The 12129-nt window shown below is 39.7% G+C and overlaps 1 protein-coding gene across 1 annotated transcript; it reads right to left on the bottom strand.

Moving 5' to 3' along the window:
- Positions 1–389: 389 nt before the first annotated feature.
- rpl29 (ribosomal protein L29) lies at positions 390–2152 on the bottom strand. The gene is made up of 4 exons (XM_085924133.1): positions 2087–2152; positions 1620–1672; positions 1388–1452; positions 390–642 (listed from the first exon to the last, which is right to left on the bottom strand). The coding sequence occupies exons 2-4, from the start codon at positions 1654–1656 to the stop codon at positions 502–504; spliced, it is 243 nt and encodes an 80-aa protein (XP_085780259.1). The 5' UTR covers positions 1657–1672; positions 2087–2152; the 3' UTR covers positions 390–501.
- Between the last annotated feature and the right edge of the window lie 9977 nt (positions 2153–12129).

The following is a 12129-nucleotide window of genomic DNA, read 5'->3' as shown; positions in this document are numbered from 1 at the left end:
GTGTTTGTATCCGTAAAAGACGAATAATGTGACCAACTACATATCTTGAATTTTCCCAGTACTATTGAACAACCCACCGTTGGAGACGCGTATCAATGAACTTTAGCGACTGATCTGCAGTGTTTGTAAACATGTCATTCAAGACTATGTCTTGTTACTTGTTAAGCGAGATGCAATGTAGTTAAACAATGGTGCTCTGTTGTGTCATTTTCTTTAATGCAATTCAAGAAATGTTTCCAAATGCAATAATGACCATTGTTATAGCTACACTGACAGCTGCACCACTACAACACCACCAATTTTAATTGATATGCCTTATTTTACATGTTCAATTGACAGCCTGAGATGTTGACATACTGTACATGAGAAATCACACAAAAAAAATAGTGTTTGTTAAAACATTGCTTTATTATGACGGAAATACTGTACAAGAGCAATCGCACAAAGAAACCGTGTTTGTTAAAGCGTTGTTTTATTGTGATGGAAACACAAGCAGACAGATCATTGCTGAGCGACGGCTGGGGCTGGTGCAGGGGCCACAACCCCTGCGGCCTTGGCTGCTGCGGCCTTCCTCACAGCCTTCAAGCCCTTCTTGTTGTGCTTCTTGGCAAAGCGCATGTTTCTCAGGAACTTGGGATCGACCTACAAAGCAACAAAACTCCTCAGAAACAAAACTTACATATTAAAGTGTGTGTTTGCGTTTGTCTCCTGTCGATTCTAAGACGAGATCATATGAAGGCCCAATGCAATTATGACATAACATGTATTAAGGATAGGACGAGATCTTGCAGCGTTAGAACACCACAAGATTTCTCGTCTTTGCGAAGATCTATTTTCTTTTGGCACTACTAATTGTGCAACACATACGACTCAGAAGGCCATAGATCACCAGTATAGTTATCATTTGCATTATTGCAAACTTTACGTTTAATGTTTAATAGAAACATTTCTATTTCGTTCAGCTATTCAGGAAGAGGGAAGATCTCAGATGCAAATTGTTATTGAAACAGCATCTGAAAATTAGCATTAAAAAAAACGTTTTGGTCAGACTATTCATAAACCGGAAAGACTAAGCTGCAGCTAGACAAGCCAAAAAGTTGGTCCAGGAAGGCAATTAATGCCTGTATCCATTTTCGTGTGTAGTACATTTAAAGGTCCATTTAGGCTGGATGCCTGTGTTTACATTCAATGAACCCATTAAACACATATGCAGCTAAATAGCCAAATTTTCTTCATGCGTGTCCAAACAACGTTTGAACCGAGCACGCCATATTTGTCATCAGTGGGTGAATGAGGAAGCCCTGTGAGTATCGAAGGTAGAAAAAAGTGCTTAACAGTTCAGCCCATTTGCCATTTTATCATTTCAAATCTGTGCATTAACACATACCCCCTTGAGCGACTCATGGCGGTGGGATGTGGGCTTCTTGATGCCGTTCCTATGGGCTTTGCGAGCTGTGGAGGGAAGAGGGAATGTGATGTATATATTGCATGGGCAATTGATGCAGTTATAGTGTGTGGGGGATAAAACAAATAAAACTTAATAAAAAAACAGCAGAGACTGACTCATCAAAAAAAAATAATAACAGAGAAAGGAAGACAGTGAACGAGGAAAGACTTACATTGGTTATGTGTCGTATGGTTCTTCGACTTTGCCATTGTGACTCTAGTTTACCTACCAAAACAAAAAGAAGAGAGTTAGTCAATGCTAACAATGCTACATTAGCTGGCCACATTGATGCTTTGCTACAAGGCTTGAACAGAAGAAAACCGCAAGAATAACTCTTATATTAAAACAAGTAACATATTACACCGACAGCAAGTTAGGAGCAAAACGTCGGCTTTAATTTACAAAATTTAACAGATTGCGTATGGCACGTAATTGTTTTTAACGCGAGATCATGCTAACAGCACGAACTTCATACTAACTTATCCTTTCTGAATGGGATGGCATGAATAAAATAGTGCACCGGATGTGTGCTTTGTAACGTGCTTAATTAAACTTAGTGAGTGTTGATATGCAGACATCGTTAACACACACAGATTGATTTAGATTAGACAGTTCATCGTCAGGAAAGACGTTTAATACCTGCTAGGCGACCAGACGACAACCGGAAGAGAAAGCAATTTGATTCCGGAAGTAAATAAAGCGACGACTCGGCTCTAAGTTACGATACTGCCCCCTGCTGTTAAATCAGATAAATAAATGTTCACCACGGACCACTAGATGTCCTCCTGTGTTCGTGGTAAAAAAATCCTTTGCAATTAGATCATAATAGTATGATGAACAAAAAAAAAGCACGGAACTATTAATGATTAAATTGGTGAATTAAACTGACAAAATTGTATTTTTGCTATTGTTCACTTTTAGTTAATCATCAATTTTAATTTCTGGGTTTCACTTTCATTTCACTTTGTATTTTAATAAGATAACAAAATGCAATTTCATTGCACCTGAACTAACTGATCATGAGTCAATGTTTATCTTAATGTACTTTGGATGCTTCTTTCTTTCTTTTTGATTGATGTCTATCATCTTCTACCACACCTGGTTATTGAGGTTGTTTCACTTTTCATTTTTAAGTTTGTTGAGTGAATGAGTCAATTTTAATCTTAATGTACTTTGTATTTCTTTCTTTTTGATTGATGTCTATCATTTTCTACCACACCGGGTTATTGAGATTGTTTCACTTTTTGTTTTTAAGTTTGTTTGTGCAATACAGATTTGACCAGGAAAAACAAATCCACTTGCAGCTAAGCTCAAATTTGGGCCATCAGTTCACCCAATTGCCTGATAATGACAATCGAAGAAAGTACAACTGAAGCTGCGTAGCATCTATTATACAATTTCATATTTGGCGTCTATCCCGGCAATATGCCCTTTCAACATGCACGTTAATCTATTATTGAGCAGTCAATCTATGTGTACCTGATACATTTATTGATTGGGAGAAAGGAAAGGGGGGCTTAGCTGCGTAGGCATTTTAGATATGTTCAAGACTCTTGGTTCTGTTATCTTTTAAAAATCACAATTCGTGTATTGGTACTCAGTCCTACTCTCGTCTCTGGAACGGATTAAAAGCATCTCCACTCATTTCAATGGAGAAAGATGATTTTAGATAAGTAAGTTGAGTTTTGTCACAAAATGAATGAACCTCACATCTTAAGGCACCAAATCTGCTGATTATTAAGTATTAAAGTAAAATACAAATGAGAATCCTTTCCTGTCCTTGCCCACATTCTCAACTGAGGTTGGGTGAATCCCAGCTCAAGCAGAAGAAATTGTGCAGCAGCAACCTATATTTAGAGCCCCCGCCGTTTTGATCATCTGAGCTTCGCTGCTTGCTCTCCATTCTGCAGCATCGCTCCGCACTGCACTATACAAGCTTAGATACACGCTCCATCTATCCATCCATCCATCCATCCATCCATCCATCCATCCATCCATCCATCCACCCATCCATTCATCACTCCATCACTCCATCCATCCATCCGATCCACCATGCATGCATCTCTCCTGACTATGCTCTCATCCTGAATTGGTTTCCATCATCCTGTGAGTGAAGAAAAGATAACACAAACCTGCTCGCTCAACAAAAAGTACCTTTACCTTGTGATTTCCACAGTGCAGAAATTGCATACCTCCGCTAAATTCAAATATCTTCCCTGCAATTGAACACGCTGTTCTCAATGAAATCATCTCAGCACACATACGCACACGCAGCGTAATCCCAAAACGACGACTAATTCAATTACCGAATATGAAGGCCGTCTAGTCTCCGCTTGCTCTATTATTCAACATTTAGAATCAAACGAGTCAACGTATCTGCAATTTGTGTTTATTATACGCGGCAATTATTGCATCCATGGTACCTGGGAAGATGAGTTTGCAAATGTGCGTGTTGTTCCATGGAGTGTGTGTTGTGGTTTGCTGGAACAGAAGAAGAGATAGCGACAAAAATTAGTTTGCTTGAAGTACTGCAATGTTTTCGTCCAAAATTATTACAAATAAAAGTATGAGTTTCACCTGTATTTGTCAGTTTTTATGATTTATTCTCATAAAACGTTTTTCCTTTTACAACCACAAGGTAAAATTTAAAATGTGTTTTTTAAACTTTTTTTTAATATAAAATTATTATTTAATTTAGTCACATCTTAAATTATGATTTAGATGAACTGTTTGCTCCAAAAATTGTAAATGTATTACTTTTTATGATACAACAAAACTGCTTTTTCTTGTAATATGATTATTTTTCTCATGAATATTCCAGAAATGTTAGGTGGGTGAAATGTACTTATATATATTTGCAAAGAAAAACACAAACGACAGGTTTTAAGTTGAGTCCTGCAATTGTTGACTTATTTTCTTATCTGCTGGTTGCACGCAATTGTATTGTGTTCAGCACAAAAAAAAGTGAATATTTTTGCAGTGTTCAACCATTACAAGCATTGTAATATTAATTTTATATTGAAGTGCTACACAGCATGTGACTGTGCTGCACACCGCCATAACAATCATTTTCTTCCTTTCCTCATTATCTTCTCAACACACTCTCTATTTGTTGTGATGCTTCTTTTAAAACAGACCAAATTGCTCAAGTATTGGAAAGAATTTAACTGAAGAAAGTGGAGTTTGAGGAGAAGCAACCAGTAGGAGGTATTATTAGTGAGGAGCTCAGGTAAGGTAACCCAAAGGCAACGGGGAATAAATTGCTTGATGTTTCTCTTCAGTAATGAGAGCATGCTCTCTGCACACGCTGACAAGGTGACAAACCCGGCCGGCTTTCAAAAATAGCTGCATCCCACAGCTGTGAACCAATTTATGCTTTAATACTGAAATAAAGCACAGCCAAGAGAGTGCTATTGTCTGAATTGTAGCATTTGTCATATTTTGTTATCAAAATTCTGACAAATTACTGTTTTGTGAGAATTTTTGTTGTTGTCAGTAATCAAATGTTTTTGTGACAAATAGTATTTTTGGGGGCTGGTTGACAATAAGATAGAACAATGTTTTTCAGTGATGACATGTTATGTTTTTATAATAGAATAATGCTTTATACTGCATTTTTTCATCTTGAAAGAAATATTTTCTCAATGGTTTATCAGAAAAAAAATGATTTGTGACAAATTGTTTTTGTGTATTTTTTTTTCTAGTATTTTGGGGCAAAATACAGGATTCTGTGATGAAATATAGCATATTTTAAGTTTTTTACCCAAAAAAGTGTTATCAAGTGTCAAAAATTGTCATGTCAAACAAAATACTGTTTTCGTGAAAAAAACCAATGATTTGGCAAAACATATAAAAATTGTAACCAGTAGAGAAGTACTTCTAACATTGATATTGAATGATTAGAGCTGATTTTGTTTATGACAGACATGAAATATGACTGGCGCTCCATGCAATAATGAGAACTCTCATAATGAATCACAACTCAACAAAGTCCCCCCATTAATGAGGTCGTGGGTGGGCTCAACAAGATGATTGGTTGACCTGCAATGTAGTTCAACCAGTGAATAGTGGCAGCATTGTGTGCAAATGGTCAAGAAGTAGCAGTGGGTCCACTGGAGCTGTCAGGAATGGTTGTGTTCCGTAACGCTGACGGGTTCAAGGGTTAGCTTGAGTGTCGCTGATGGGAGCGGAAAGAAAAAGAAATGAATCATCTCTCCCCCTCCCTACCTACCTATATCCCTCCCTCGCTTCCTTCCAATGTTGCCTGCATAGCTTCATACACTGTGGCATGCGGCCTTCATTCAAATCCTCTCATTCATTACCTCACGCCGACCAATCAGAGAGCTGTGTCCCACTGTTCTCTGCGGTCGTCTATTTCACTGGTTCTTTTTTTTTTTTTTGCTGCAGGATGAATGGAATCTATGTGGCAAAGCACACAAGCAGAAAGATGCAATGATGAAAAGAAAAATATATCAATGACGTTATATAAATGAATGTGGACAGCGATGTCTGCAAAGCGTTTTGTGCGACGTGTTGTATCTCGGCTTCATATCATAATTTTTCTCTTTTTATCTGGCTCAATATGTATTTTTAGGGGGTGCACAAATTTTGACAAAATATGCCTTTGCCCACAAAAAACATATTTTTGTTTTGAAGCAGAACAGCAGAATGCTTTTTTTTTTTTTTTAACACATTCATCTTTTCTATGACTTACAAAACAAAAGCATGTCAATACAACAAAAAGATTTCTAATTAGTTGAATCCTATTCCAGTGATTCCCTGCCGTGCCATGTCTAAGCATTTATGACACGGTACACACAGTAATACGTTTTCACAGGACACCCACGCAAAAGCACACTCTGTCTTCAACTTACCACTTTGCCGGGTATTTTTAAACTCCTGTTATACAATCTGTCTGATATTTCTTACAGAAACAAATCTGTTAGGATGACAAAAACAAAGCAATGCTTTTAGAAGAGAATATTTGTAAGCCATCCATCCTCCTGACTATGCTCTCATCCTGAACTCTCAACGTAGCAACTTTTTGCTCCTTTGTTCTGCATCCTGCTTGTGTTAGGACGCATGTAATTATCTTGTATGGAAAATGCTACTTACTGCCGGAAACCCCCATTGCTAAGTGCTAGTAGGCGGTACAATTTAAAAAAAAAAGAAAAGAAAGAAAGGCACTCTCTTTCTTTGTCCCTCTCTCTCTCTCTCTCTCTCTCTCGCTCTACATGCATGTTGTTAATGACACATACAGCTCTGGACGCAGTCGGCTGCCCGAAAGAGAAGGTGTTGATGAAACACTCGGCGAAAGAAAATTCATAAGTTGTGTGACCCGCTGTGGCTAAGAAACAATACACTATGGGACAAATTCACAAATCTAGAAAAAATAGATTGGTGTGGAATTTTAAGGATCTTTTCCTCATACATTAATTTTAATGTCACAATAAAACATTTTGGCACCTTATTTTCCGTTTTCAATATGGCACTAAATAGCAAGTGAATGGTGGCCAATTGGGAATTGCCTGGATTTTATAGAATTGCGTAATGGCCGCCCTCTCATTGACGATTAACTGGATGTTAGTATTATCAAAAAGTCAAAATAAATTTTACATTGGTGTCCATATGTGCACGACATGATGAATGCTTGTTTGTGGCTTGCGACCAGTAGAGAGTGTACCCCTCCATTCGCCGTCCCAAAGTCACCTGTGATAAGCTCTGGATGACCTGTGACCCCAATGAGGACAAGCACTTCTGAAAACGAATAGATGCAAAAAACAATTCTACAACCTAAACTCTAAACATAGTTCATTGACAAAACAGTCATTTGAACCGATTCTCATTTCCGTGTGGATACACGTGAACTCATCGCCAACTCCTGAAGATGTTGATCTTTTCTTTTTAATTTTTTAATTTTTTTTTTTTTTAGTTTCCCTGCATGGCTGCTGCTGCCTCGTGTTCTCCTCTGCAGAGGCCATGTGATCAACGCGAGAGGAGGGGCGGGGCTCAGAGGCAATGGCGGGCTGAGGAGAGAAAGTGATGCACGGAACACAATTACGCACGCATTCATGTGCTAGTTAATGCATCTCTTTTTTTGTTTGAGCGTGAGTGCCAACATGCTTGATGGTGACACGCACACACGGACACACACTTGCATATGCACTGCTGTACATTGTGGACTGTCACGTAAAATAAAGCGGGAATACACTGCACGCAAGCGGGAATGAAGGCCACTGATGTGTGATGTGCAGCATGTGGCTCCATTAATGAATGAACAGCATACAGTTTAGCGTGTGTGTGTGTGTGTGTGTGTGTAATTAATACTCCCTCAGACCCTTTGTTGCAAAGAACTCTGTAACCTACCATAGATATGAAAGCGTGCATGTGTGTATCCGTGCATGTGTGTGTGTGTGTGTGTGTGTGTGTGTGTGTGTTTGTGTGTGTGTGTGTGTGTGTGTGTGTGTGTGTGTGTGTGTGTGTGTGTGTGTGTGTGTGTGTGTGTGTGTGTGCACGTTTGCATGTGTGTGCTTAGAAGGGAAGCAGTCAGTGTTGGCTAATCTCCTCATTCAGCCTCGACTGCTTCATATACCATTCAAGTAAAAGCCACACAGGGATGGGAGGGGCTAGGAAGCGAGTGAGAAAATAATGAATAAAGGGAGCCAAAGCCAAGGACCATTACTGTCTACAGTTTTCTTATGAATGAAAATGCATGCAAAGGGTTCAAAACTTATTTATAAGCAAAAAAAAGATGAAGCTATATTATTTTTGGGCAGGCAAGGGTTTAACATTTTGGTGATTTTTCTCTAACAGCGGTAGTTAACTGGTGGGATGAGTGAGGAGCTCTTCATAGTTGTGCAATTTTTGTGCAAAGTAGTTAACATAAATATCGATAAATTTCTGGCCAAAATAGCCATGGCATTTATTGTATGTAAATAGTGGATATAAAAAGTCTACACACCCTTGTTGAAATACTAGGTTTTTGTATAATACACCATTATCACGTAACGGTTAAGTACTAACCTAATAACTTGCACAACTATTTTTTTCCTATAATCTTTTCAAGAGAGGGATGTAAAAATAACTGGAATAATGTGGTTGCACAAGTGCGCACACCCTCCTCGAACTGGTAAGTCGGCACTGTTCATAATTAACCAATCACATTCAAACTCACATAAAATTGGAGACAGCAGCACACTTTCCACAATTTAACTTGGCTCTGATTAACCCCAAATCAATTACAGCTCTTCCACTTGACTATTCTTGACATATTTTTTTATTTTTTCTTGGAGAAGCCTGGCGGTTTCTGTGAACACTGACTTCTATTTCGACTATTATTCAGAATTTCCTCCACCTTGTCTAATGTTGCAACTCCAAGAGAAGAAAAACAGCCTGAGGATTTTTTCTTTACTTTGTAAATTATTTCGAGGCATTGTGTTTATCGCAATTGTTCATAGTGCAACAGCAGTAATAATAGCATTTAAAAGGTGCCCCTTTTACGCATCATCAAAAAAAAGCTTGAAAAGGATAAATCTGTTTGGGCAAACGCTGATTTCTCCCTATAATATAAAAACATGGACACTCACACATGGACCATTTTTTTGTACAATGTTAAAAACTGATGAGGTGTGCATTGCTTTTAAAGGTGAAATCCAATCTGTTGTTTTTGTGCCGAAGCAAGACCTGGCCTGTACATCCCGCGAGACCAGAGAACCCAAAGGCTGCCAAAAGCTTCTACAAACGATCGATTCTCTCGTGCACTTTAAATGTAACCCAACTCCGAGGCCTCGTCTTCCCACTGCGCCATCTAGCAACGCTACCTCCGTTGCCCCTAACTGGAAATTATTGATCCGTGCGATTACGGTGTGTTCTCATGACTCTCCGCATGGGAGTTTTATTGTTTTAGCGGCGGCATCTGGTTTCTGGTGAGGTACGAGGGAGAAGAATAAAACAGAGATGGACAAAAGATGGGAAACCAGAGAGAGAGCGAAAGAGAGAGTAATGAGTTCAATCGATATACTAAAGCATGACATCATCATTGAGGGCTTCTGCCAGGAACCGCAAGCAGACCCCGACCATGAATCATTAAGCATATCCGCCAGTTGATTCCAGGTTGATGGTCTGGGGCTTAACCAATGAAGAGTGACTGGACCATCACCCCGAACCAAAAAGGTGATCGTACCAATTACATCCGACAATACACATCTGTGTCCTGGCTGCTTAGTACTACGTTAATCGGTTGAAAAGAATAAGTAAAATAGATAAATCAACATGCACACATATGTACAATGCGCTCAGGTAACGACCAATCACGGCTTACCTGTTTTCTGAGTTTAGTTACGTGACATTCACAAGCTGAATTGTGATTGGTCATTGGCCCTGAGCAACTATGATGTCATTTTTAGTCGACAGAATATTAGCAAAATGGCCGCCCCTGAGATAGTTTGAAACAGGTGAATTTTGCTGCTTAAATCATATTCCAATATTAATCAGAATGCCGCATTTAGATTAATGGGGCCGCATTTACTTGAGTTTCCCTTGAAACAGTTGGTTTTTTTTATCGTGACAGTGTACATTGTTTTTTATTTGGAAAATTGCTCAGAATAAATGGAACAACATCACATTCCTCTGCTCTAGTTTATTCTTCTCATTCCTTTGCCATATCACTTGTCCTAATTTGGGTCATGAATTAGAGCCTATCCCAGACTTCAGTTTATTCCACATCGAGGTAAAGCCTTTGGTGGAACAAACACTTGGTGGAGCCTTGTTCACCTCAGGGGGTCAGCTTGGAATAGCAAGGCTGGCATATGCCGCTACTCTTCATCTTTTACGCAGGGGATCAAAAGAATCCCATGGTGAAAGCCCCTCCACTATCTCTCCCTCTGGCTTCCAGAGTGAAGAAGCCACCGCTTATCCAATGAGGTTAATCCCAACATTGCTGCCACCACACACAAACACACTCCCATTCAAACCCAAGTGGTTATCACCGTGCCCCAGTTGCCATAGTGACAGCCGGGGTCGCATCTTATTGTGATGAAGTGTGCAAATGTGTGATGGGGGTTGTGTGTGGTGGTGGTGGTGGGGCAGGAAATACTCAAGCTCGTCTGTCAGCACTCCATGCAGAAATAGGCCTGATGAACATCTACTCACACGGTGGAGAGCCTCATTTCTACCGAAGATAAGAGTTTGAGTCACCCGGACAAGTCGGTCACCACCATTATTCACCTTCTCCTCCCAAATCAGTCTTGCAGAGAACTCGCTGACGCTGACTAAATTTGTCCGAAATCGTGACGCAAGATTAATACTGTAGTAAACATGGGATATTGACCTTTTAATTGCTTGTATACAAATAATTGCATTTCTAGAATGCCTGGCCAACCATCAAGAGTGACATTACACAACCAAGGTAATCGGCCAGACTAGACAGAAGCACTGCCAAATGGTAAGCAGAGCTAGTTGCGCCAAGAGATCGCAAAGCTTTTTTTTTTTTTCTTTTGCCGTTGAGTTGATAGTTTTTCCATCATGACCTCAGAACTCATCAACGAGTAGGTCACCTCTTTTGTTTGACGAGTCACTGTCACGCCTTATATCACATACTCCCAAATTTCATCCCTCATAGGTCAAAAAAATTTGCAATTTCATAATCCCTACAATTTTATGACCACGAAAGAATGGACAGGAAAAATATCCATATAGCCTCTTTTTATTTCCGCATTCCATTGATTAGCAGCCCAATAAACGGTTGAAAACTGAACAATAATGTTTGTCTGCTATCAATGAGCCTCACATTGGAGGACGGCAAACTCATCCTCGTCTGGTCACTGTGTAACATGAGACGGCTGCCATTAGCTGGACAGGAAGCTCGGCAGTTAGTAGGTTGGGTGCTAATGGCTGCGGCGTCTATTTTCAGGTTAGGTGCCGCAACCTGATATGGCGGGCAGCTGCCAGGGGACGAAAGGGGAGAGTTTGCTCTAGATATCAAGTGGCCGCCATTTACAGGGATGTCCCCAAATTTGTCGACATTGGGTACAGTGACTTATTGCAAAAGCATTGTTTTGATTATTTTCTACCTTTTAGTAATTCGGTAATTATTTTCTCAATGTGTGTGTTTAAGTGGTTGAGGAAGCAGACGTGGACATCCGAATCATCTGATACGAGGGGAATGTGTCAGCCCCAGATCAAATGACGCGATCCGTCACTCGGAGGCCAAGGACGGGCCGAGACTTTCCCCACAAAGCCAGACCGCTCTGGTTCAGATTATGCGTCAAGTTTCATGTTAAAAACCGATTGCTTTTTTACCTCTTTGTTTGTGTGTGTGTGTGTGTGTATTTTCTGTCCAATCTGGAAACAGATGGTGGTAGTGTCGAAATTGAGCTGAACCTCCCTCGACATCCGGACGGCAGGGGAGTGATGAGGAAGTGGTAAATGTCGTAATAGTAGAAAAGAAGCATGTCGCAATGTTCGGAGAAAAATTTAACATCAGTTGGGAGTCACAGCTTTGCGTAAAGGCGAGAGAATGAACGTGGCTGGAATGTGATGACACATTGTCAAATTAAAGATGGGAGCAGAAGCAGCTGACAGCTAATAAAGAACTTTGTTTGGTTTTTGTTTGAGTTCAACTAATAGATCTTTTTGATATTTGCATCAATTAAAAGTATTTCTTGTACTTAAACCCTCAGGAT

The sequence above is a fragment of the Syngnathus leptorhynchus genome, chromosome 11 (assembly GCF_054491065.1).
Source record: "Syngnathus leptorhynchus isolate UIUO chromosome 11, UIUO_Slep, whole genome shotgun sequence".
NCBI classification, from domain to species: domain Eukaryota; kingdom Metazoa; phylum Chordata; class Actinopteri; order Syngnathiformes; family Syngnathidae; genus Syngnathus; species Syngnathus leptorhynchus.
Note: the sequence above shows the minus strand (reverse complement) of the source record. Positions and strands in the feature narration are given on the sequence as shown.

What these genes read in the sequence shown, in the direction of transcription:
- rpl29 (XM_085924133.1), bottom strand. Translation starts at nt 1,656, where the DNA reads ATGGCAAAGTCGAAGAACCATACGACACATAACCAAT. An exon ending in CCATACGACACATAACCAAT is followed by an intron (nt 1,453 to 1,619) that starts GTAAGTCTTTCC and finishes TTCCCTCCACAG; the next exon opens with CTCGCAAAGCCCATAGGAAC. An exon ending in GCCATGAGTCGCTCAAGGGG is followed by an intron (nt 643 to 1,387) that starts GTATGTGTTAAT and finishes GTTGCTTTGTAG; the next exon opens with GTCGATCCCAAGTTCCTGAG.